This window comes from Pyrus communis, chromosome 4 (genome assembly GCF_963583255.1).
Source record: "Pyrus communis chromosome 4, drPyrComm1.1, whole genome shotgun sequence".
Classification (NCBI taxonomy): Eukaryota; Viridiplantae; Streptophyta; class Magnoliopsida; order Rosales; family Rosaceae; genus Pyrus; species Pyrus communis.
The window spans coordinates 3,506,434-3,531,317 of NC_084806.1; the positions used below are offsets into that span (position 1 = coordinate 3,506,434).

General features: G+C 39.6%; 5 protein-coding genes and 1 pseudogene across 7 annotated transcripts; 2 read left to right on the forward strand and 4 right to left on the reverse strand.

Annotated features, from left to right (window-relative positions):
* Nucleotides 1-992: 992 nt before the first annotated feature.
* LOC137731781 (LRR receptor-like serine/threonine-protein kinase RPK2) lies at nt 993-8,792 on the reverse strand. The gene is made up of 2 exons (XM_068471000.1): nt 5,243-8,792; nt 993-1,230 (listed from the first exon to the last, which is right to left on the reverse strand). Exon 1 carries the CDS (start codon nt 8,674-8,676, stop codon nt 5,254-5,256), a length of 3,423 nt encoding a protein of 1,140 aa, XP_068327101.1. The 5' UTR covers nt 8,677-8,792; the 3' UTR covers nt 993-1,230; nt 5,243-5,253.
* On the forward strand, nt 1,878-4,816 carry LOC137731782 (ninja-family protein AFP3-like). Its single transcript, XM_068471001.1, has 2 exons — nt 1,878-2,980; nt 4,142-4,816. The coding sequence occupies exons 1-2, from the start codon at nt 2,233-2,235 to the stop codon at nt 4,570-4,572; spliced, it is 1,179 nt and encodes a 392-aa protein (XP_068327102.1). The 5' UTR covers nt 1,878-2,232; the 3' UTR covers nt 4,573-4,816.
* Nucleotides 8,793-9,637: 845 nt separating the features above from the next.
* LOC137731956 (proteinaceous RNase P 1, chloroplastic/mitochondrial-like) lies at nt 9,638-12,910 on the reverse strand. Its single transcript, XM_068471227.1, has 6 exons — nt 11,621-12,910; nt 11,014-11,103; nt 10,732-10,913; nt 10,438-10,558; nt 10,094-10,162; nt 9,638-9,909 (listed from the first exon to the last, which is right to left on the reverse strand). The coding sequence occupies exons 1-6, from the start codon at nt 12,749-12,751 to the stop codon at nt 9,808-9,810; spliced, it is 1,695 nt and encodes a 564-aa protein (XP_068327328.1). The 5' UTR covers nt 12,752-12,910; the 3' UTR covers nt 9,638-9,807.
* A 1,975-nt stretch (nt 12,911-14,885) lies between these two features.
* LOC137733000 (mitochondrial arginine transporter BAC2-like) lies at nt 14,886-17,723 on the reverse strand (annotated as a pseudogene).
* A 444-nt stretch (nt 17,724-18,167) lies between these two features.
* On the reverse strand, nt 18,168-20,752 carry LOC137730618 (uncharacterized). Its single transcript, XM_068469599.1, has 3 exons — nt 20,591-20,752; nt 19,094-19,943; nt 18,168-18,474 (listed from the first exon to the last, which is right to left on the reverse strand). Exons 2-3 carry the CDS (start codon nt 19,939-19,941, stop codon nt 18,276-18,278), a joined length of 1,047 nt encoding a protein of 348 aa, XP_068325700.1. The 5' UTR covers nt 19,942-19,943; nt 20,591-20,752; the 3' UTR covers nt 18,168-18,275.
* A 1,097-nt stretch (nt 20,753-21,849) lies between these two features.
* On the forward strand, nt 21,850-24,876 carry LOC137731627 (magnesium transporter MRS2-5). 3 transcript variants are annotated; one of them, XM_068470791.1, is made up of 8 exons: nt 21,850-22,041; nt 22,575-22,711; nt 22,817-23,188; nt 23,317-23,387; nt 23,678-23,806; nt 23,973-24,317; nt 24,466-24,513; nt 24,598-24,876. In XM_068470791.1, the coding sequence occupies exons 3-8, from the start codon at nt 22,963-22,965 to the stop codon at nt 24,826-24,828; spliced, it is 1,050 nt and encodes a 349-aa protein (XP_068326892.1). In that variant the 5' UTR covers nt 21,850-22,041; nt 22,575-22,711; nt 22,817-22,962; the 3' UTR covers nt 24,829-24,876. The 3 variants fall into 3 exon arrangements, with proteins under 3 accessions (XP_068326892.1, XP_068326891.1, XP_068326890.1); XM_068470790.1 differs by having other exon boundaries at nt 22,466-23,188; XM_068470789.1 differs by having other exon boundaries at nt 22,575-23,188.
* Nucleotides 24,877-24,884: the final 8 nt, after the last annotated feature.

Genomic DNA, 24,884 nt, shown 5'->3' on the forward strand with positions numbered 1-24,884 from the left:
AAAATACCGGACGACATGTCGCTCTCAGAAGTTGTTGATTGCTATGTTGGACACGTGGATACCCGACACGTAGCTAGTTGTACTATTTTCCAGGGTGTGGGAAACTGTAACTTGCCACTGCTGGTCCCACTTCTTTTACCCATAAAAAATTATGATGACGGCATGTTTCTTGGTTGGAAGCACGTGCATCCCACTCCACTCGCCCGATCTCTATGTTCTTCCTAGTTGACTTTATGGGTAATAGATTTTGACCACACCGTGGTAACGGATAGCAACTTACATTGTACATTGTCGTGTATCATTTTAATTCTTAAATATAGAAAAGAAAAAAAACTTGGAATTAGCCATGTACTATGTATTAGTAAACATTCCATATAATTGGTAAAAACCTAGCTCTATCGTAATACAAAAAAAGCATTATAGCAACTTTATGTTTTCTATGAGTGTGTGCTATTTCTTTTACTAGAAAATAAAAGTGCGAATCTAATATCGTTATCGAATATGAGTGCAATCAATCTTATATTTGGTTTAACAGTTATTTCATGCACTCAATTTTAATTTGTATAAAATTTAATACTTTTATTTGGGTGGATTTTGGATCAACATGCTGTAACTATCTTGTACGGTTTGGCGGATAATCGGCAATACATATTTTAACTCTTGACTTTTCATGTATTAATAGACACGAGAAGTTCATAATTGTAATGTTTCAATTCGATTATACATTGTGACAGTCACATGTACTTTCTTGTTATTCAATTTATATTTCATTTACAAGTTAGACTCAAGTAATGATACTTACGAAAGTCTGAGTTAAGAAATCAGCATGATTTATTATTTCGTGGCCGCAAACCTATATCCGCAAAGTTTGTAGAAAATCCACCTAAAAACACTACTTATTGTCATCTAACCTAAAAAGCTATAAAAACCAGTTCCATGCTATACATGTTAGGATATTGAAACATAATATCTTACAATTTACAACCATAATTAACAATATAAAAACTCATCAAAATTAAATTATCAGATCTAAATCTGTTAGTTAAAAAGATGACAGAGAAAGTAGTACTAGTCAAATAATTAAAACAACAACAACAATAACCTAAGCACGACCAACAATAAAATAAACAAACACGAGTGGACAAGTAGTAGAAGGGGGATTTTCGATTGAGCAATTTTATCTGGTGTAGGTTTATCTCTCATCTGTTTTTTTTCTCTCTCCTCGCATTCCTGTTAAAGGTCATAATGAAGTCAAGTTAACATTTTGCGTTGACTTTTGTACAGAGAGAAAGAAAAAGTAAAAAATGTAAAGAAAAAATGCTAAGAAGACTTTCTTTAAAGTAGGTTTTCCGTACTACCTCATCTCTGTAGAACAATTCACGCTCTAATATTATATAATAATATATCAAAAAGATAAAATGTCGACAATTTATTGAAAATTCCAATTTAAAAGAGTTTCCTTATCGTTACAAAAAATAAGGAGATAAAGAAATGGAGGAGAGAGAAATCTAGCAGCAGCAGAGTACAACAACCAAAGCCAACGTCGAGGCATTTTACGACAGGCGAACCAGTCGGACCACGTGTCTCCTAACCGCTGTCTATGTATGACCGACACGTGGTTCCATCCCCTCCTGATTCTCTTCACGACACGTGTCTAGGCAAGGACAGGTTACTGTTGCTGGTGGAGATGCCAAAAAGACAATGCTGGCCAGGCTACGTGTCGGCACAGCATTCCTCGAATCAGCCACTTGCCTCCCCTAGGTAGTTTTTCCTTGTCAAAACGCCAAGGGCATTTTCGGAAATTTAATGAAAATCTCTCCCATTGTCTCTGCTTTTCTTTCCCTTTCCGTTTTTTATGCAATACTTTCTTCTTCCGTTTTCTTATTTATTTTTATCGAAACTTTCTGCTTTCGTTCTCTCTGCTTCTGTTTTTCCTTTCAAAATCCGTAATCTCGGATATCTCTCGAGTTGGGAAAGAAAATCGGCCGAGTTGAAAACGGACGACTCATAAAGTAGCAGAGAGGGAAAAGGCTTTCTTTGGTGCGTCGTTCCTGAATCGGATTTGAACTGAATGCTGCGAGCGTTTTCCTACTGTCATCTAAAACAAGTTTCTGCTCATGGGTTCTGCTGATCAAAGCTTCAACCTTTCGAATCTGCAGATACATACATATAGCTTCTGAAGCATATATATATGTACACACACGTACATATATATATTTATCTGTTTTTTCCATGGGTGAAGCTAATGAAGGGAGAAGGAGAGCAATGGAAAATCTGTCTCTGGAAATGGAGAAGTACCCGAGAGATCTGCTGCAGAGGTTAATGTGCAGAAGCAACGACGCGACGACGCCGTTACAATATACGGACGCTAACGAGGAAGAGGAGTCGGATGAGCTGGAGTTGAATCTCGGGCTTTCGTTAGGTGGCCGGTTCGGGGTCGACAAGAGCGCGAAGAACAAGCTAATCCGATCTACGTCGATTGCCGGGACGATGCCGTTTGTGAGGGACGACAACGACGCAACGGCGCCGACGTACACGGCGGGGCTGATGAGGACGTCTTCGCTTCCGGCGGAGACGGAGGAGGAGTGGAGGAAGAGGAAGGAGTTACAGACGCTGAGGCGGTTGGAGGCGAAAAGGAGGAGGTCGGAGAAGCAGAGGAACTCAAAGAACGAGAAAGAAGGGGGTTCTGTGGAGGAGGAAAAGCGTGAACTTGAGGGTTCAATTGGGCCCAGCTTGGGCGGTGTCAGGGGTAATCGGACGGCGGGCCCGCCTTTCGGGTTGCCTAGCTGGGTTGCGGCAGCAGTTGCTAGGCAAGCTGCTAGTGGTGGCGGAGTGGGTGCAAATGCATTTGTGAAATTAAAAGGTGAGAGTTTGAGTGGTTTGCAAGGATTTGGAAGGCGACCCAATTCGCAGGGCTCGTCGGAGTCCCAAGGCGGAAGCTCGTCGGGGATGTCGGAATTGGAGAGTAAACCTCTTCAAGGTATCTCAATTTTTCTGAATTCTGTTTCTTAATCTGAATTTTGATGAATTTTGGCATTGAAGTTATTGATTTTGCTTCGATTACTGGGTTTTTCTATTTTGTTTTGTTGAGGAATAGGATTATAGGAGTGCAGGACAAGTCTGCTACATTAGAAGATGGAGTCTTAGGTTGTTTTCCCATGTGGTCTCTCTTTTGTTCTTTGTTGTATGTTGGGGTGTTCTAATCACCCGTGTGCTCGCTCTCTTTAGTTAATGGAGTGCGATGCAAAGTTGGTTGCTGAGAAAAATTTGGAACACGACAGAGGACATGAGTTCCTCAGCTTAACGGACCTAACCAGTTGTTTTCGGTTAGGTTCGGTTCCCTTTAGTTCCCAGAAGGGATGTGTCTTGTGCCTGCATTTTTGTAAGACGCCGGTGCAGATCACTTTCCCGTCCAAGTGAGATTCAAGATGTAACGGATCAGCATTCGCCTTCCGCCCTTCTGCGTGACAGATTTTATCCGAGTATTTCCCAAGGGGGGATGAACGAATGTTGCAGCACATTCTGCAAGCCTGCAACAGCTGCACTGATCTCTAATCTGTTCAATAGTCTGGGTAGTTCCAAGGTAGGGCGACGGATACATTAGAGAACGATTATGATGTACCGAGTATTTTCTTCCTTGCCGCACAAGTGACGACAATTCTGTAACTAAGCAGTACAGTGTGCAATTACCCCCGGTGACTCATCTTCAACTGGATTGTGGACAAACCGAGATATGGTATGAGCAATCTGGAGAAGTAAATATCAAAGTTTCTAGTGTTCTATGGAAGTTGTTTTCCATTTGACATTGCAGCCTAAACCTAGCGTGGATGCGAGAGTGGAACATATTGATTAGCTTATCCTAAGAACTGTACTCTTATGATGTAGTCAGGTAGTCTATGGAAGTAGCTTTCTTGTCCGAGGCTGGCTTCTGTCTGTCTGTCTTCGTCGATGTGAATACTTGGTTTACTTCGATAGATTGATATGTAGTTCAACAGGCTCTTACCTGCAGTGTTTTTAAATTTCCAAACTTGCTAATGTGAATTTGAAATCATAAGATTCCACAAACAGGTGAAGGGGATGGAACAAAAGAGGAAACACAATGCTGCTTCTTCTCCCTCATTATTTTCCCTTACCATCACAGGAACCAGCAGTTGCGGTGAAGGAAGAAGCCCTGTACTTTCTAGCAACCAGTCGCTGCAAGAACGGAGTAATCAGGACAACGCCATGGCCACTTCAGGCACAAGAACAGCAGATGATGCATCCAAAACTCCCAAAGCCGACATAGAAAACCCATCTAAGAAGCCTAGTTCGCAAGAAAACAGCGAAGGGGAAACGAGGAGGAACACCATGGAGGACATGCCGTGTGTTTTCACAATAGGAGATGGCCCAAATGGTAGAAAAGTTGAGGGAATTCTGTACAGATATGGGAAGGGACAGGAAGTGAGAATAATGTGTGTATGCCATGGAAGCTTTCTGTCTCCGGCAGAGTTCGTGAAGCATGCAGGAGGGAGTGATGTCACTCACCCGCTTAGGCATATTGTTGTAAACCCAGCTGCCATTTCCTTTTTGTAAACAAAAAGGAGAGAAATTTAAATTTGATAGCTTTTTTTTTGTTTATTTATTTATTTTTATTTTTGGTGCGTTCTAGAAATGGAGTTTATATAAAAATAATATCTATTATCGATTCATGGTTTCGCAGAGTTTTAAATGACATATCTTCTAAAAGAGAATAACTCACATGAAACGACGGAACTCCAGTATTTTAATGGAATGGGTTTGGTGGGTTTGGACTATGGGCGCTCGGCCACCTGTTTTTATCATTTTAAGATCACGCATGACAGTAATGTGTTGCGTGTTCATGGTATTCGCGGTTGTCCACCTCTAAAGATATTGCCTTCTTTTCATTAAAGCTCTATATATTTCTCTTATGAGTTTTGAAGAGACGAACATGGAACACCCTGAATCCGTTTCTTTTAAACAAGAATTGTTGTTCGTAAGGTTTGAACTCAGGATTTCCTCCCATAAAGTGGAGACCGAATGCCACTAGACAGTCAGCGACTACCAATTTTTCAGTTAAGATTATAGATGGTCGATTGCAAATGAACTCAAGACATATACTAGTATAACTGCATGGTTGACAAAATTTCTCCGCTCAGCAGAATATGCTTGTTGCAGGAAAAACAACAAACTGGAAACCAAAATTCGACTACGCAGAAATGTATAAGTTACAAGCATGACATACCTTCTATACTTCTAGGTTATGATCGATAGCTCTATACTTTGCTCATTATCCGGCTTCCTTGAAACAGGTTGGATCCGCTTTAATCTTTGGACGACTTGCTTCATTGTTGGCCTAAAGGTGAGGGTCTTGACCGTGCACGAGACGGCCAGATTCAACATCTCGACTAGATCATTCTGGGGTCCTGCATCCCATAGCCCTTCTATGAAGACCTCCTCATCCCGACCCTGTTCTAACAGCATGTCCACCCAAGAGACAATGTTGAAACCATGGCCATGCGACGAAAACGAAGGGTCCAATGCTTCTTTGTGCGACATCAATTCAAGCAGCATAACACCGTAACTGTAAACATCAGACTTTTCAGACACATGGCAAGTCATAGCATACTCTGGTGCTACGTACCCAAAAGTCCCTGCCACACCAGTTGTTACGTGTGTTTCTGAAGTTCCCAAAAGCCTAGATAATCCAAAGTCAGACAAATAAGCATTGAACTCATTATCCAACAGTATGTTACTTGGCTTGACATCACGGTGAAGGACACGCGGAATACACTCGCCATGCAGATAAGCAAGTGCATGGGCTATATGCAAAGCAATCTTGTGGAGAATTTGCCAATTAAAAGGCCTCCGAGATCTCTCCTTGATAAATTTTTCCAAATTCCCTCCCGGTAAATAATTGTAAATGAGCAACATCTCAGTTTCACTGGCATGGTAACCTATTAAAGTTACCAGGTTTGGGTGTCTCACCCTGCCAAGGGTTTTAATCTCAGCATGAAACTGTTGAACACCATGAAACCTTCCAACAGCTAGCCTTTTCACAGCTACAGTGATTCCTGGAGCAATTTCGGCTTTGTAAGTGGCCCCAAATCCTCCGCTTCCAATGTGGTGGCTGCCATTAAAATTCCCTGTTGCTTGAACAATAATCTCAAATGTCAAGGGAGCCCCAATGTTTGTAAACAGAGTCATTTCTTTATATTCAAAACCCTGAACCCTGGAATCTGGTATCCATTTTCTCGTATAAAAGAAAAGGATAACGAGAGAGAGCAGAACCAAAACAACAGCTGATGCAGATGCTATGGATGCGATCTCGACTGAGCCTAATCCACTATTATCATCACCACCAGTAGTTTCTGATGTAGAATCAGGGTTATGTTGTGAACTCCCACTCCTATCTGGCTGATCTGAAGATGGAGCAGTTAGCGGAACATGGCATGGAATAATGAAAGGATTCCCAAGGACACTGCTGCAGTTCATTGCACTATTGTTCAATGGAAATGAACCAGACAGGTTATTGAAGGAGGCATTGAATGTAGATAGGGATTTCAGATTAGTCAAGCCTGAAGGGATGTGCCCAGAGAGTTTATTGTTGTCGAGCAAAAAAACAGTTAAATTTTTCAAGTTCACAAGACCTTGAGGAATATCACCAGAAAGAGAATTAGAAGACAGTTTTAGCACCTCAAGGGAGTGCAACCACCCAAAGCTAGCAGGAATTGCACCAGTGAGGTTGTTGTTAGCCAGGGCCACATACTTGAGATACTTCAACTGACTGATACTGGCGGGAATTTGACCTTGTAGCTGGTTCCTGCTCAAGTCAAGAAAGACAAGAGATTCCAAACCCCCAATATCTGAAGGTATTGACCCATATAAAACATTGCCAGAGGCATCCATGAATCTAAGAGATCTGCACATCACACCAATCCCAAAAGGAATTTGACCTGACAACTTATTGTCGCTGACATCAATAATCATTCCATCTAATCCATCACATTTTCCTAGTAAGCTTTCAGGAAATGATCCAGTAAGCTTGTTGCCACCAGCAAGAAATGCATAAACAGTCTGCTTCTGCAATCTCTCGGTTGCAAGAGGGAGGTGTTGGATTGGACCAGTGAAGTTGTTACCACTAAAATCATGAACCATAGTGAAACTAGGCAAATGGCTATCAAGCTGAGTTTGGCAAGTAAAGAGCACTTGATACGGAAATGATAGATTGTTGACTCGAACACGATCTGAATTTGGGAGCACCTGGGGGCACGCTCTGTACAGAAACTCGGGCACAGGTCCAGACATGAAGTTTCCACTGACATTGAAAACAGTCATACATGGAACTGGAAACTTCTCATCAATATTCCCACTCAGCTTATTTGATCCCAAATTTAGATAATGCAGCTTCTTGCATCTTTCAAATACTCCAGTGACTTCTCCGCTGAAAAGGTTCTGAGCTAAGTTCAACATTTCCAAGTTCTCACAACCACCCCAATTGCTCGGAAGCTTTCCCTCAAGGGTTGCCCTTGGAGCCCAAACTATTTTCAAATTTGGAAGGGTTGTAATTTCCTCTGGAACGGAGCCTTCGTAATAATTGTAATCATCGTCCAAACCACTAGATAAATCAATTGATGTATCTCCTTTTGTATTCTGATTGGTTGTCAATGGATTAAAAAGATTCGACAGGACAAGAACAGATAAATTGACACATTGTCCAAGCTCAGCAGGGATTGGCCCGCTAAGGCTATTTCTTGAAACATCTAGAACTTCAAGCATTCGAATCCAACCAAGTTCTAGAGGAATGCCACCATCCAATATATTTGAAAACAACAAAAGAGTCCGTAAACTCCGACAATTCCCCAAACTACCAGGAATCTTCCCAACAAGGAAATTCCCCGACACATCAAGATGTTCAAGATTTCGGCAAAAGCTTCCAAATGTGGCTGGTATAGACCCATTTAACCTATTTTGAGCCAAATAAAGTCCCTGCAACTTTGCAAAACTACCAACAAACCCAGGAATGGTTCCACTCACTTCATTGCCTACCAAATTCAACACCTCCAAATCCACACATCTCGAAAGCGAATAAGGAATCTCCCCACCAATTCTATTAAACCCAAGGTTCAAAACCCTCAACCTCCTCAAACCCAAAAACCGGGTTGGCAAACTTCCGTTCAACAAATTTCCCTCAAGATCAAGCACTTCAAGCTTCTCCAACCCCCAAATTTCCTTCGGAATTTCGCCACCAAGTTCATTAAATGGCAGCGATAAAACTCTAAGCTCAGTGAGCTTTCCCACCCAAGGCGAAACCTTTCCACCCAATTTTCCACTAATAACTAAACTTTTCCTCCAAACAGCGAACTCATCAAACGGAAATGGAAATTTCAAACTCTGAGAGCAAGAGAGAGCTCGAAAATTACCTCCTTTGCCACTGCTGCCGCCGAGACTGAGCGAAACGACCCTGGATTTTTCGTTGCAGGAGACCCCGACCCAGGAGCAGGGGTGATCGAAGCTGTTGGATATCCAGCCGGAGAGAACCCCATGCGGGTCGGAAAACGAGCTCTTGATCTCGAGCAAAATCGACTTCTCGGAAACCAGCGCTTCCCCAGAAACGCAACTCAATAAGCAGAAGGCTTTGAGAAAAAGCGCGGTTTTGAAAAGCAGATGGCATCTCATTTTCTCGGGAGCAAAGGGTAAGACCGTGTTTGGCTTTTGGCTTTTGCCTTCTTGTTTCTTCGTCTTCTGTAATCTGCTTCTGGGAGAAGATGAAGACTCGGGTCTTCGGGGGTGTCTGTTTCTGTGAATTTTGTTGAATTGAATTTTAATTTTATTGGGTTCTGGGTTGGAAAATTCAATGCCCAAAGCCCGCGGGGGAAGACCGGGGGTGGGCCCCGGGGGACTTTAAGGATGTGGGGACCATTGTCGGTCAATGACTGCAAAAGTCAACAGATGTGGATAGTGGGGCCCTGCATGTGTCCGGGTAGCGGTCTGTATCTGCCATCCTGCCGTTAAAACACACAATTATTTTTTAATTGAGGAAAATAGACAATTTGAGACGTCTTAATGACACAAAAAATACATCATTACATAAATAATTGTAAGAATAATAGTTGCATTTCTCAATGGAGAAATGCACACATGTGAATCTCGTATTTTTATCGTATAAATTTCATATTAATTTTTATTCAAAATCATCTATATAAAAAAAAATAGCCTAGTGTTTATATGAAAAAAATAAGTGTTGTTCTTTGAAATTCTGAGATACCCTTAATATTTACCCTCGAACTACTTGACGAATTGCCCCTATGAACACTAAGCAGAATAGCTACTAGACTCATGCCTTTGTTGCGTTGCTATGGGCATCTGTCAACATGCTTGTTCAAAAACTATTGACATTAGTCAACATGCTCGCTCAAAAATTATTGACAACAGTTCACAGGCTCGCTCGAAAGTTGTTGACATCTATTGACAAACATGTTATGTTAAACTTAGATAACGACCCCAAACCTACCAAGACTTGATGAAATGCCATTGCATGCTATTAAGTCCACAAAAAATTTAAACGCTACGCGCACTATTCTCAATGACTCCAATAACATTTCTTGAATCCGCCGGTGTCGATTATTCCTACTATCCATTGTTGGTCCAAACGCAATAAAAAATCTATAGATACAAATTATTCAAGAAATTCTCATACAAATGAATTATAGTGTACAAAATGGAAATGGTTAAGCACGCTATCATGGTGTCCAATGAATTATATTTTATCTTAAAAAATCAACAATAAAAAACCGAAAATCTCCCTCTCTATTTGGTATTTCTGGCTCTGGTGGCACACAGCCACTGCCTTGGGGTCTCAATGTCGTCACCTGTGGTTGTTGGCACGTGCCACTCCCCATCCTCTGCTTCCTGTTCAAGTATTTATCAACAATGCACTATTTAACTAAACCAAAGGGATCAAATGACGCTTTATCGCAATGACAAAAAAGAATGATGTTTATTTGTTAAAAACTAAACTAAACCAAAGGGTTATGATTAAGCTCGAAAACTGGATTAACGAAAAGATGTGATTAGTATCAGCTGATTATCGCACCTGGATTACAATCGAATACGGGGGTGGCATATGAAGGTTAAGTCCCCGCCTTGATACGGACAATCGAACCTGCAATGTAAACGAACCAATGTAACTGCACACTTCTGTTTTCGAATTTCTTGTTACCGGCATTGCCATGCTAATGTAAGAAAGAAATCCAATAGCAGCTAAGATCCCGTTTCAATTTTCCTCCCCCTTGTTATCTTTGAGAAACTGGAGGATGGTTTTGAATACGGATCCAAGCGAAGAAAAAAACCTCAAGCTCTTTGTGTATGGACAACAAACGTCTACATACAGAAGATTCTTCTAAACTACGAAAACAATAATCTGCAGACGCATGATACCTGGTGTTTTTCCTTCCATCTTGGGAAAAAGCTAGTCCCTAGAAGTTGGAACAAGTGGTCTCTCATCTCATCGTTCGTCACCAGCAAACACTTGCAATTAACAGCAGCGTACAACCAGTACCTACAAATCGCATAGGACTACATTTTAGGCACAGGTAAACTCGGTAAGTAGAGACAAGTGTGATTTTTCGACGATTTAAGCCATGGAAACAAATTGCAGTATATATCGACTACAACTATTCATGTCTAATAACTCAGTCCAACCATTTGATCGGTCAAGAGATGCAAACTTACCAATCATCATTTGAACCAACTGGAGTAGCGTAAAGTGCACCGGACTTTTTCCAACTCTCTAACAATCTCTTGTTATTAGGATTCTGAGCGGGACCACCAGTTACACGATTTTGGTGCAATATAACAAGTGGCAATCGCTTTGATGGGCTCATTTGGTGTAACCTGTTCACCAGAGTATCGAGCTACGACAAAGATGGAGTCATTAAGTAGCCCATTCATATATCTGATACGAAGAAATCAAAAGACACTGTGTCACGAAACTAATCATAGTCTACCACTCACCTGGAAAAAGCTGAAATTATGTTGATTGACCAGACCAACATTGGCACCATCTACAACAGCATCGAATGGACCATGCCTTTGAAGCCACTCCTGGATGAGTTTAACTTCTAATCAATCAGGACAGCTGACAAACATATTATATATCATTTGCCTGAATCGAACAAAGTAAAAAGTATAGACGAATAATGACTAATTATTGAAACCAGAATCATGTATACATAACAGGAAAACACAAGAAACCACTCTGTTACTGCTTCCCACACAAAGGGGTTGGTGGTTTTCTAATAAAGTTGTGCCTCCTAATAAAGTTCCATTTTTTGCCAGACCTAGTTACGAACTTATTTTCCGAACAGGGATATCGTATTACACACAGTGCGCTGTAGTACCAGTATATCACACAATCCATATAACTCCACAAGGCCCTCCAAGCGGAGCTCTCCTCGTCAATGTAAAGATATGAATATAAAGATGCATATCAAGCAAGTTAAATCATTTGAGCAAACCAGATAAGTCAATGCAATCATATATGCTAAACTTGCGTCAAGGGTAACCATTTTTCTTAAATCTTAGAAACTGAAGACAAACAAACAAGGAAAGCAAATCACACCTGGAATCGAATGAAATCACCCCGAACCTCCCTTTGGCTAGCCAATTTGCTCAAAGAGGTAGCGAAATTCTCGGTCTCTTTCGGATCAATGTCGATAGAGACAAGCTTTTCGCCGCAACAAGAGCATGTCCCTGCTTCATCCATCTGAGTCCTCTCCACTCTCCAATTCCCACTCCCAAGCCACCCTTGCCCATGCCACCCTCCACCTCCTCTCACAACCCCTTCCCTCACCTTATTCACATCCCAAGTCTCCACCCCAACTTTCGCCGCCTCCTCGGACTTGAACCACTCCTCCACCACCCCATAAGTTGACTCCGAGACCTGCCTCACCGTGGTCCGCAACCGGTGCAACATCTCATAAACCTTGTCACCTCTGCTCGAATCAGAACTAACTTTTATCAAAGCAGTGATCTCAGGTTCCTCCGCCACAACCCCGGATTCAACCATGTGAGCATCAACCTCATAAGCTCTATCAGCCTCCCCCTTCTTACAGAACTCAAACAATGCCGGACCGTAAGACCTCAATTTCGGCGGAATTCCTAAACCCTTCATCTGCTTCACCAAATGAAACGCCATTTCCGGGTCCTCCCCCGCGATTGCCAACCTCGCCGCGCTGGTAAAAGTGGCCTCATTGGGGACAACCTTATCCTCAACCATCTGGCGAAAAATCTCAAACCCCCTCTTCAAACCCACATCACCGTCATCACCGCCGCCATTGGAGGAGCAAAGGTAGAGCAAAACATTGTAATGGTGAAGGCTAAGCGGGACCCCATTGCTCCTGGCCTCGTCGTAAAGGCTCAGAGCTTGGACCAGCTGGCCGTGCCTGGAGCACATGTCTAGCTTGTGCCTAAGGACCCCCTCCGGAGATTCCCGCCGCGCTTTCTTCTTGGCTTTGTTGGAAACCGCCGGTGACGACGGCGAGGGCGAGTTATCGGAGAGAGCCAGAGTGCAAAGGTTGAGTCTTTTGTCCATGGAGAAGCTGCCCGTGGAATTCAGAGTCGGTTTAGGTTTCGGGGAGCGGAGAATTGGGCGGAAGAAACGGCGGGAGGTTCGGGAAATTAGGGGGAGTGGGATTTTGACGAAGAAGGAGAAGAGCGGCGAGGTTCTTGGCAGAGCGCCGCCATGCAGCATTTTTATTTCTATTTTTTGGGTTTTTTGTGAAATTATAAATTGCAATAGAAGGGAAGGATTGGATTATGGAAAATAAGTCGGAGGATTTCGTCTGGTATTCATGTCTGCTCGGACATGAACTGGGTGAGAATTCCGCAGAGGTTTTGGAAATCTCTGCAACTAAAACCCTAGCTTGAACTACTTCACCGAGGAAACGACACGTCGTAATATCTTTATCTTCTTTTTTCTCGTAGGGAAATGGCTTTGTAGCCAAGATAATTTTTAGGGTGCTTTACATTTTGACCCTTACAATTCATTATTTCTAGATAAAAACTCATCTATCTTTAAAGATCCAGTTTAAGCCCAAATTTAAAATTTGCAAACATATAGGAACACTATTGACCTATTAATACAATTTATTTACACTCATGCCACTCATACTTTATGGTCCCTTTTTCAAATTCCTAAATTTATGCCAAATTAAAAGTAGTAGGAAAAGTGAAATAAAATGAAAAAAGTGTTTGCATTAACCATATCTATGTCAAACTAGAAAAGTAGTTTTTTTTTTTTTTTTTCCGTGATATATTTTGTAGCAATTTTATCCATATTAATTGGTAGGTAAATTAGTTTGTTCCAATTATTTAAAAAAAAAAATACTACACCTATATTATATATTTTGAATCAAATAACATTCCTCTAACTTGTAGGTAAATTATTTTCTATGTATTGTTATATATGTTAGACACGTTTTGTTGTTGTATAAACATGAGTGGAACATAATATTGTTGATTTTATACATCAAACTGCATTTCTTTTGTTATAGGTAAATTATTTTCCATGTACAAGTACTTATGTTAGGCAAGTTTTGTTGTTGGTACATACAATATTTTGTATCATTGTAAAGAAAGATGTTACATTACACCCATGGTATAATTGTTGTAGGTAAATTATTGGAAATTAATTTGTAGTTAGGTAATGAACATTTTGCATCATTGGAAATGAACATTTCAAAGAGTATGTAGGTAAATTAATTTGTTCTAATTATATAAAAAAAGTACACTACACCTAGCTATATTTAATTTTTCCAATTATTAAAAAAATTTATACTACACCCAACCAAATAACATTTCTCTAACTTTTAGGTAAATTATTTTTCATGTATTGTTAGATATGTTAGGCACGTTTTATTGTTATATAAACATGGGTGTAACATAGTATTTTTAATACTATACATCGAACTACATTTCTTCTTAATATAGGTAAATTATTTCTTCTTTTTAATATACATCGAACTACATTTCTTCTTAATATACATCGAATTACACGCATGGTATAATTGTTCGTAGGTAAATTAATGTGCATGTAGATAATGAAATACAATGTTCTAATATATTAATAAAAAAAAGGATAAATTCAAAAGTATTCAAGAGTAGGGTGAAAAAAACTGAATCGAATAGTTTTATGAAAATTCAATACCTTTCTAAAAAAGTAATATGCAATAAATTTTTAACATTAATGTCTTTTTTTTTCTTGTTGCAAAATCATTTACTATTTCCTTACAATTAATTGTCTACGTCAAGTATGTAATAGGGGTATTTTAGGCATGTGAAAAATGTAAAATGTGTGAATTAATATGAAGTTAATGAATTTGCTTATGTGGATCCTAATCATTGGGTTTTCTTTGAGTAAAAAAGTTATGTAGGATTTTATATAAAGAAAATTAAGTTTGAAGGGCTAAAGTTATATTTTCACTAATTTTTATAACTTCTTATTTTGATTCTGACATTAAAATTGATAAAAGTAGTCCTAACTCTTAGGTTTGTCTATCATCAATTATTTCGATCATTCTGTAAAAAAAATCTCCGTTAATAGAAAAGCAAGTGGATGAGTTGATTGAACAAAAATAACCTCATTTTGGCTAAAAATAAAATAGTTATTAAACGTTACTTTTTAGTTTTGTTTTGATGAAATGGGAAGAAACTAAAAATAAAATGACCATCCTACAGTACTTTTTAGCTTTGTTTTGGTGAAAGGAGGAAGAAACTGAAAAAAAAAAAAATGGTTATCCAACGGAAATTTTTAACTTTGTTTTGGTGAAAGAAGAAGAAACTAAAAACAAAATGGTTATTTAACGAAAATTTTTAGCATTGTTTTGGTAAAAGGAGGAAGAATGGTACAACCCACCGAAGTTAACTTTCATCAATGTCTTCGGCTTATTTTGGATGTCCAGTTTCAATGAGATAACAGAGCAGCTAACGTATACACCTATAAATCCAGTTCTTTTTTTTTTTTTTTTCAATGTGTTCAACTAAGCATTCTATACCAGTTAATTTGCTCTTCAAATAAGAAGATCCACAGCCAAGAAATAACTTCCGACCATGACGAATGATGCGAACCCGCTGCGAGCCATCCGTAACCCAAGGCTGCGGAACAGGAGATTCCTGTCTGAAGGGTGGATCCCTGTAACTCTCTCAAACCTATTCCCTGGTCTTCCCCATTTCAGGAGCTTCCTCTCCGTCGAGACATACTGCCCACCACAAAACACAAATATATGACATTCACAATCAAAGCAAACCTTATAACAGATAACACTCATTGATCAACTTGCTGGCAAGTGTTGTCTAAGCATAATCGATACGTGCATCAAAGGTGCATCGTGCTCAAACCCTACTAAAATTTGCTAAAAACAAGCAACAGACCTTGGGCAGCACAGTACATTCTGATCGAGATTTGGCAGTGTCAAAACAATGAGAAGCAGCTGCAGCAACAGAACCAGAAATTCCAGCTGCAATACTAACAGCCAAAGGAGAGAGGGGACCAATTTCATCATCCGACCTATGAGAAAGCAAGTTCACTTCAACAAGAAGGAAAAAGGGAAACATAAAACAATGCAACTTTGTTTAACAGGTGCTCCTTTTAGCAATACAAAAAATTGTACTTTATGGATGTGATTGAACTACGATACAGGTTAAGTCGATAGCATGTTGCATTAATACCTGGGTTCAGAATCCATCCCCACTGCCTTCCAGTCAAGCATTGCACGGTGCAGAGATTGCCAAGTAGAAAAGAATATGCCACCAAAAACTGAATCTCGAACAACTCCTGGCCGTAGACCTCTCCATAATGCACCCCATCCTTCCAAAGAGATGATTTCAGATGGTTTCCTGACACTGAACACTGAGGGTGGCTTCCCACAACCTGTTATCATCCATGGGTACTCTTGTAAGTTGTAAAGCACTCGTCATATTGGGATGCTTGGTTGTTAGGGTGGATAAAAGGGCAACAGAAGAATTTAATGCCTTCATGTCCAGACTACACCCACGCAACAATCTTTGAATCACAGGTGCGACAGCTCCCTTTTCTAGGAGAGGGGCCGAGTTTGGAAAGCAAGAAGCAGAGGTCACCTGGGCATGAAGTTTTGTAAGTTCGAGGGGAGAGCTTATTAGTGATTCTGCAACACCAGCGACAAGTCCCGCCAGGAGGGCCTCAGAGACATAGACGTAGTTATCTTCTCGACCATCTGCCAAAAAAGTATTTGCAACCACAAGAGATGTCATGAAGCTGTAAGTCAAATATCTAACAAAGATAAATTTTGGTACCATGCACATGTTTATTATTAGTTGCTCAACAATGAAGAGAACTACCTTTATAAAAGGCAGTCAAAATTTCATAGGTTCCAAAACGAGCTCCCAACCCCAAAGTTCTTCCCGCTGCTAACCATAGAAAACCATTGTACAAACCTACAACACACATCACAGACCAAACTTAGCATTAAGCACAGCACTGGGGAGGAGATGAATCCCGTAAGCATAAACAGAAAGCAGTAGAGAAAACAACAGGACTTGGAAAAACTAATGAAAAATCGGGGAAGCACTTGAATTTCCTGAAAAATATCGTACTCTCTTTAAAACCTGAGTAGTTGTCAATTGTTTACTAGAACCTGTACCAACCTGTTCTCTCAATAACAACAAATGAGGATTCAGGTTAGAAGCAGATTATGACACGGCTCTTCACAAAGCAAAAAAATTGTAAAGCATCAGAAATCTAGGCAAAGATGTCGGGGAGCAAACCTGAATAAGGGTTTTGATTGTATCAAGAGGGTAAGTAAGAGCTGTGCCTAATGCCACCGACCCTACACCAGAAAGTGCATGGATTGCAAATATCTGATTCTTTAACAACTCCTCCATCTATGAATTCAGCAATATCAAAGAAAATGTAACACTTACAATCAGAAACTGAGATACAGCTTTATATCCCATTCAATTGTTACTTAACAAAGATTTCTTCGTAACTCTGCCCCACACATGTACTCGACAATTTTCAGATACAAATGCTTTGACAGTCGGTAATGCATGCTGAAAAACGTAATTCAGAGAGGTACTAATTCATGGGATTATGATACCATTTTATCAAATGCATAAGCAAACAATAAGCAGGCATTGTGCAAAAACATTGCAGAATCAAAACCAACACTCAGACCACAGACCGACCCGAATGCTCAGAAAAAATATTTTGTCTTTCTAACAGTAACCCAGTAGGCAGCAACGAAGACCCAATACAATATACACAAACATTAGTCCCTTTGCAGCATTTCAACAAACACCTTGTCTGCAACATACTACAAAGATGAAAACCCAATCAACTGACAGGAAAATGACGTAACCATGTACAAGAAATGCTTAAAACAAGTGTTTAGCAATTAGCATTCGATGTTCGAAATCCCATCGGAGAATATGTTACCGGCTCCGGCGCGTTCAAGTCACTTTCTTTTTCGTTTCCCTTCTTCAAATTCTTCTGTGAATTTTCAGCTCTCAACAATTATATATGAAGGCGGAAATGCAAGATTACTGAAAGAAATTAAACTGCAATCGCAAACCGTTTTATTTTTATTTTTAAGGTTCAAAAGTACGATCGAAGCTCTGGAGCTGCGGAGCAGCGAGCAGCACTCCAGCAACGGAGGAGCTGAGGAGGGAATGGAAGATTGGTTTTTTGGGCCTGAGACCTTTCAGTCAAGCCCAAATCATATTTGATAACGCTCAGTGATATTTTAAACTACTTTAATTTATAAAATAATAAATCACGAGAGAAAAAATAAAAAATATGATAAGGATTCAAGTGTGCGAGGACTAAGAGGACGGGCACACTGTCTGACGATTTATAATATGCTCTGATGATGAGTACGAAATTTTCAAATTCGACAACGAAGTGTTTTGAGGACTTTCTGGAACAGCTTTATACACAGCATGCCTTTCAAACACGAAGCGTTGCAGATTTCGGGTGGTATTCCGAAAGGGAGCTCACAAGTAACAAGTTTCCCTGTTGTATGCTAATGCATGTATTATGGGATGTATTAAACCTACTGGAAATTACACGGTACACCGGAAAGAAAGATCTGAAACTGAAACTAGAACTTGCAACTAAATTCTCTGACAATCTCGTGTAAACTCTACATATTCTTTTCTCAGTACAAGTATCGGAAGGGAAGGTTAGGCATTCATTATATCGACAAGGAGGAGGCTTACATAATCCACGGCGCTTACATTTCTCAACAACAGCAACAGTAAGAACAACAATGACGCCGGTGACAAGAACAACCCCACTTGAACCAAGAAAAGCAACGAAACCAATAGGTGACCTTTGATTTGGTCACTTTTTTAGGCGATAATCTGACTGGTGGTTGTGGCAGCGGCTGCTCCAGACACGGCTCTGTAACCTTCACAGAACTTTTCATCCCATTTGTCAATCTGCATAACAGAATGCACATACCAGTCACAGACCATAGATTTCAAGCAAAATCGAAAGATAACAAATGCATTCATGATTGTTGAAGAAAAGTTACGTTTTCACTTAAAGCCCGACAAATGGCCACCATAGTTAAAGAGACATGCACACATGCTTGAAAAATCACAACACTCTCTTTTGGCTACAGTTCCAAGGATAGCAGAACGCCCAGCTACAGTTCGAACAATAGCTGCTTGGCCATGTAACATAGCAGAACGCCCGGCTACAATTAGAAAAGTAGCACAATGGCTATGCACGCTTCTTTATTCTGCAATAAACAAAGGGTGCATTCTTCATGGACCACATTCGGGGTCTTGGATCTTGGCCAATAAAAGGAAAGTTTCAGGTTTGCGAACTTTGTTACTACTATGCATACATGAACAGACAAACAGATGATGTCTCCCTCCTGTACGCACAAAATTCTGTAGGCAGGCATATGTCGGAATTTTGTGTGTGCGTGAGCATGTATTACACATACGAAACTACATGTAGGCTCATCCTAAAATAAGAATGCATTACATCCAATAGAAAAGTAGGGTACATCCATGCACAATTCACCTTAGATAATGTATATAGACGTACATTGGGAAGGCAAAAGAGCGTGTGCTAGTCCCACTCCCATCAGAACGGCGAGAGAGGCTAGGGGATTTTCCAAAAACAGTTGGCGGTGGTACCCTTCCCTCACTATGATCTTCAGCATTTGCTCTTGCTATGTCCTTGATGGTCTCATCTGCCACTCCAACTCCAGATTTCCTCACTTCTTCAATCCTGTCACTTTCAATTTCTACCACTGGAACTGGAGGGGCTGGATTGAGCGAAAACAACTCGCCTGATTTGTACAGTTCCCCAGACTTGCCCAAATCACCGAGAAAAAATGTGTGGTCTCTGGAAAAGCTGTTGTTGCCTAAATGAATGCTAAACAATGACTCATTGGATGCAACACTCCAATCCATTTCTTTGTTGGATTTACTTGTTGAAAACACAGAAGTCGGGATCCTGTAAGGATCATATCCACCACACCGATCCATAGTTTGGACTGAAGGGGAATCTGTTGGTGACAAACCAGGCACCATGGACCCATGGGTGACATCAGAAGCCCGGGATGTTGATGCGGGACCTACAATGTTATAGTCATCATGTTTAGGGACGGAAGCAGTATGTGTTGAAGTTGTAATTCTGTTTGTATCCACTTGGAATAGATCTTCCAATGACGAGTCTGATGCCAACGAAGACAAAGAGGATATCGAGATTAGTCTTCTGGTCGGGACAGGACCACCTTCATTAGCAGTAGCCTCTGGAAGTATTGTTAAATGGCTACTGCTATCACTCCCATCAACGACCTTTGGTGTTTCAGGGTGCTTACTGCCTTCACTCCCATCAACAACTCGTTCTGACTTCTCGCTGTTCTTGCTTCCAGGTTCCAAGTCCATTACTGAAACAATGCCCAAAACAAATTTCATGACATAAATAATTGATACATTTTGCCTTCAAATGCCAATATTATCTCTTCTAAAGTACTTAATCCAGAGTGAAATGAAATGGATTTCCAAATTAGTTTCATGAATAAAACCGAACTATGATTTGCAAGTTTGGAAATGCTTAGCGAAACACACCTATCTAGATAATATGTCATTATCAATTTTATAACTTTTCTGACATGACTTCTCTCATTCCTAGCAAGTAAACGTGTTACATGTCAATGACATAAATGAGTACAACAACAACAACCAAGCCTTATCCTACTAAGTAGGTTCGGCCGTATGAATTGTAGAACGCCACTGCGCTTGGTTTTGCGTCAAATCTTCCGTTAGCCAATGACATGAATGTGTAATGAAACCAAAAGCTTAAGACCTAAAATATATACAATTTCATGAATTCTGTTGTCAACAATTTACCAATGTACCTGCATTAGCTATCGTTTCATGGAAACAAAAATCAAATAATAAACAGAGAAAAAAAGGTCCTTCCCATTAAAATTTTTAAAATTTAATTTCCAGATAAAGAATATGAATTTGATAGCTAAATTCAAATTGATTAAAAATATTAAATAAAATAGATAACAAAGGAAAGAAGCTCAACTGAATCATTAGAAATAAGCCCTTAAAATTCCCAATTCCATATGATCCTATCGGCGATCAGCTTTCCTCTGCCTCCTCCTCGCCTCGATTTCATATATATTTTTGGTAGAATTAAACCTTCCCTCGCCTCAATTGAATTACTAAATTCCCAAATAAATTAAAAGCATTTAAAAAAAATCTTCAAAAACAGAGTACGTAAGAAAGGAGAAAACCCCCTTGATTGCTAAACCCTAAGTTTGATAAATATAAACAAATAAATAAATGAAATTAGGAGTGAAAGTTGTGGCCGTTGAATATCTGAATTTGTGGTATTTGGGAAATAATAATTGATGTTAAAAAAACTAGGGTTTGTGAGTGGGAAAATCTGGCGACGGAAGGCGCCGCGAAACTTTCGGCGGTTCTTTGGGTTGCCTCCGTATCTGTAAGCCTTTCGCGCCATTTTAACTTTCTGTTACCTTCTTTGGGCGCTGGAAGGCCGATCTTATGCTCGCCTATTATTCCCGCTGCCTGATTCATCCACTAGCGTGATGCCACGTAGCAGTACAAGGGCGTTATAGTTGTATAGTTGGTTATGAAAATATAACCTAGGTCTAAATTACATGTTAATAAAATTTTATTTGTAGGCAGGATGAGGTCATGTTCTTACTGGGCTGTTGAAGCTCATCCCTTTATTGTTATGTAGGTTTACGAACTAGACATTCAAGAAGGTAGACATGATGAGATTAGATTAGATTGAAGTAAATAAAGTTTATTCATTTATTTACGGTAGGTTGTAAAGAATTCTTGATTTGCTTGAATTATTTTTATAAAATGAATTTATTTTCCAATCCGTTTCAATTTCCTTCCAATTATTTAGTTTTTAACTTACGTTTCGGATTCGGGTTCAAGTTTTTATTACCGATCCGGGTTCGGGACGTGACCACACTTTATGTATCCTCTGTCACTTTATGGTTTTTACAAAATATTTATAATATTGGTACCAAAATTGACGTTAAAAGATAGCAGAAAATTCATATAGAGTCTCTTTAGTATTTGTCTTTTAACATGATAAATTTGTTTAAGCAATCTGGTTAAGTGTGTGTTGAAAATAATTAACTTGTGTCAAGTGTGTGTTGAAAACAATTATCGTTGTCAAGTGTGTGTTGAAATAAGTGTTAGTTCGATTCTAATTACGAATTTGTTAGATAGGTGACAAATAAATCCGCGGATAGGGACTAGCATTATCCCATTAAAATTCTCTAATTATTATAATATTAGATAAATAAATAAATAAAAAGGAAACGGGGGCGGGGGCGGGGCCGGAAGGTGGGTTGGTATCTCAGCTTTCCCGGAGTACTGTCATCGGCCTCTCCTGTATCACTAAGACCAGGAAGCACATCCTCCGCTTCTCTCAATCTTGAGCTACCCACCATTTCCAATCCCGGGTCGGAATCCCGAGCTCTTTGCTCAAATGTAATTTTCGTTAATCTTCGGTTTTTAGTTTCTCTGTCACTTGCTGATTTCTTCGATGAGTTTCTCTAATTGTTTAGTAAACTATATAGTTTGAACTAATGATGGATTGGATTAGATTGGACTGAATTTAGCTTCTTCTGCGAGACTATTTGAGCGATTTTTTAATTTATTTTTAATTTTATAGAAATTGGATCAGCTCAATGAGTTGTATTAGTTCTCGTTTGGCAGTTCTGACTATACCTACTATTTCAGTCGGATGATAAATAATTATCGGTTGGTACTGACCAAATTAGTCGGGAATGTGAGATGCTCTGTCTGATTAATATGTGTTTCGGATAATACGTCGGACTATAATAATTTTTCTAAATGATTTTCACAGAAAACCAAGAAGAATTTAAAGTTCCGTTCTTTTTCTTGTTTGCAGTGAGTAGGGTTCATCAGCTGATACTTTCTGCATTCAAAGTTGCTTTCTTTATTTGTATTTTTGATGAAATTATGATGTTGAATTTACAATTTTCCGATTCTGACTTTAGATATGCGCCAAGAACATGATGCGCATAGATATGGTGGTTGCACTTTCATATATAGAAATCCGCCGATAACTAGGTTGCTCAAACATGAATGTGGTTGCTTGGGCTGCATTTTAGTACAGTTTGATATGCACCAATGTGTAAGTTTCCTTCTTCCTGATTTTGGATTGGAACCAAGAAGGGTGAATAAAATCGAATGGAAGGATCGCGATCGCGAACCCCTTTACTTCCTTCTGATCTTCCAGAATCCACCTCCTTTAATAATACTGGAAGCGCTCGTGGGCTGTCTGGTATTCAGGGACTGAAGAAGAGAGGTCACGGAAGTCGTTCTTGGATAAAGATTGATCTGCTTGGGAATATAAGCATTTTGGAGCTTGACAAGGCTACTATAATGAGACGTTGTTCGTTGCCTGGCAGAGATCTCCGACTTTTGGATCCTTTGTTCATTTACCCTTCTACAATATTAGGAAGGGAGAAAGCTATTGTTGTTAGTTTTGAACAGATCAGGTGTATAATCACTGCTGACGAGGTTATCCTGATGAATTCCCTGGTTGAAAGTGTTGTTCAGTACAAGTCTGAATTGTGCAAACGCCTAGAGTCAAACAAAGATCAATCTGGTACGGAAACTACTTCTACATAATAACTCATATTTTTTACTGCCTTGGGGTTTTACTCGTAGTTTTCTGATGTATGTGAGTAAAAAATCAACGTTGAATGCATTTCTAACGAGTCTAATTTGATTCAGATAACTTGCCTTTCGAGTTTAGAGCATTGGAGCTGGCTTTGGAACTAACCTGCATGTCTCTAGATGCTCAGGTATCAATCTATTTGCAGCACAACCCTATCAACCAATTTTGGTACATGTTTCATTTATGTTTTAGATAACCCCAGGAAGTTCTTTGTTCACTATGTTCTGGCGGTATAGCTATCCCCAGATTGGTAGAGTCCCTAGTCATGTATTTGTCATCGGTCAGAACTCTATACATAATTTTATTGTGAATTCATATATCATATGAAGTAAAAATTGACAAAAACCAGGAAATGAAGCAGGAATCATCATCAGCGCAAATCCATTATGTTAATGAAGTTGTTCATCAATGTGATAGGCACAGGAACTGCAAAAGGAGATATACCCTTTGCTGGATGAACTAGCATCATCAATAAACACTGTTAATCTGGAGCGTGTGCGTAGACTCAAAGGTCACCTCCTTGCATTGACTCAACGAGTTCAGAAGGTAAGGTAATTCTATTGGCAACCAAAAATTTGCTCTCGGAACCTCAAAAGAAGTAGTAGCATCTTCATTTTACTCTCATTCATTTGTGTTTTAGAGAGAAAATTTTCATAATATACTTGTTCTCTGCTCTTCATCTCCTCATTATAATTGCCCCTAATTTATCTAGGTCCGTGATGAAATAGAAAATCTCATGGATGATGACGGTGATATGGCTGAGATGTACCTTACTGAGAAGAAACTACAGTCAGAGGGTTATCCCTCTAGTGACCTTGGTTTTCAAACTAACACATCATGCGAGGAAACAATTGTTTCAAAATCTGCTCCTGTTTCTCCTGTGGGGTCATTCAGTGGAACACATAAATTGCAAAGGGCTTTTACCAGTATTGTGAGTTCAAGCAGGCAGGGAAGCTTATTGAGTTCGTCTAATTGCGGAGAAAACATTGATAAACTGGAAATGCTGCTTGAAGCATACTTTGTTGTCATCGACCATACTCTCAGCAAGTTGTTATCGGTATGAGATGTTTTACACTCAGTGAATACTTTATATATTTATTGGTGATGCTGCCTGATAGAACGTAGTGGTGGTATGAAGATTTGATTAAATATTAAACTGGCAATAAGTGATTGACAACAGCATATGTCTTGTTTTGGTGATGCAGCTGAAAGAATACATAGATGATACCGAAGACTTGATTAACATTAAACTGGTAAGGAGTGATAAACGCTTCTGCTTTCTTAATTACTACAATATATGCACAAATGAATTCTAACATTGCGCTTTGTATGGGCAGAGCAATGTTCAGAACCATCTGATACAGTATCAGTTGCTTCTTACAGCGGCTACCTTCTTGGCTACTATTTTTGCCGCTGTTACAGCAGTGTTTGGAATGAATTTTGCCGCCACTGTTTTCGATCACCCACCTACATTCAATTGGGTTCTGGTTATTAGCGGTGTTGCCTGTGGGTTCACGTACTTCGCTTTTCTTATGTATTTTAGGTACAAAAGGATCTTCCCATTGTAAAGTAAAAGTATATACTTCAATGAAATTGACGACTCACGTTCTAGTGGTGAAACTGA

Coding starts and splice junctions, on each gene's coding strand:
- LOC137731782 (XM_068471001.1), top strand. CDS start 2,233: ATGGGTGAAGCTAATGAAGGGAGAAGGAGAGCAATGGAAAATCTGTCT. Junction 2,981..4,141: donor GGAGAGTAAACCTCTTCAAG/GTATCTCAATTT, acceptor TTACCATCACAG/GAACCAGCAGTTGCGGTGAA.
- LOC137731781 (XM_068471000.1), bottom strand. CDS start 8,676: ATGAGATGCCATCTGCTTTTCAAAACCGCGCTTTTTCTCAAAGCCTTC.
- LOC137731956 (XM_068471227.1), bottom strand. CDS start 12,751: ATGCTGCATGGCGGCGCTCTGCCAAGAACCTCGCCGCTCTTCTCCTTC. Junction 10,914..11,013: donor ATAATTTCAGCTTTTTCCAG/GTGAGTGGTAGA, acceptor TCTTTGTCGTAG/CTCGATACTCTGGTGAACAG. Junction 10,559..10,731: donor GTTGGTTCAAATGATGATTG/GTAAGTTTGCAT, acceptor TGCGATTTGTAG/GTACTGGTTGTACGCTGCTG.
- LOC137730618 (XM_068469599.1), bottom strand. CDS start 19,941: ATGGACTTGGAACCTGGAAGCAAGAACAGCGAGAAGTCAGAACGAGTT. Junction 18,475..19,093: donor CGCTCTTTTGCCTTCCCAAT/GTACGTCTATAT, acceptor TCTGTTATGCAG/ATTGACAAATGGGATGAAAA.
- LOC137731627 (XM_068470790.1), top strand. CDS start 22,768: ATGGAAGGATCGCGATCGCGAACCCCTTTACTTCCTTCTGATCTTCCA. Junction 23,189..23,316: donor GTCAAACAAAGATCAATCTG/GTACGGAAACTA, acceptor AATTTGATTCAG/ATAACTTGCCTTTCGAGTTT. Junction 24,318..24,465: donor CTCTCAGCAAGTTGTTATCG/GTATGAGATGTT, acceptor TTGGTGATGCAG/CTGAAAGAATACATAGATGA.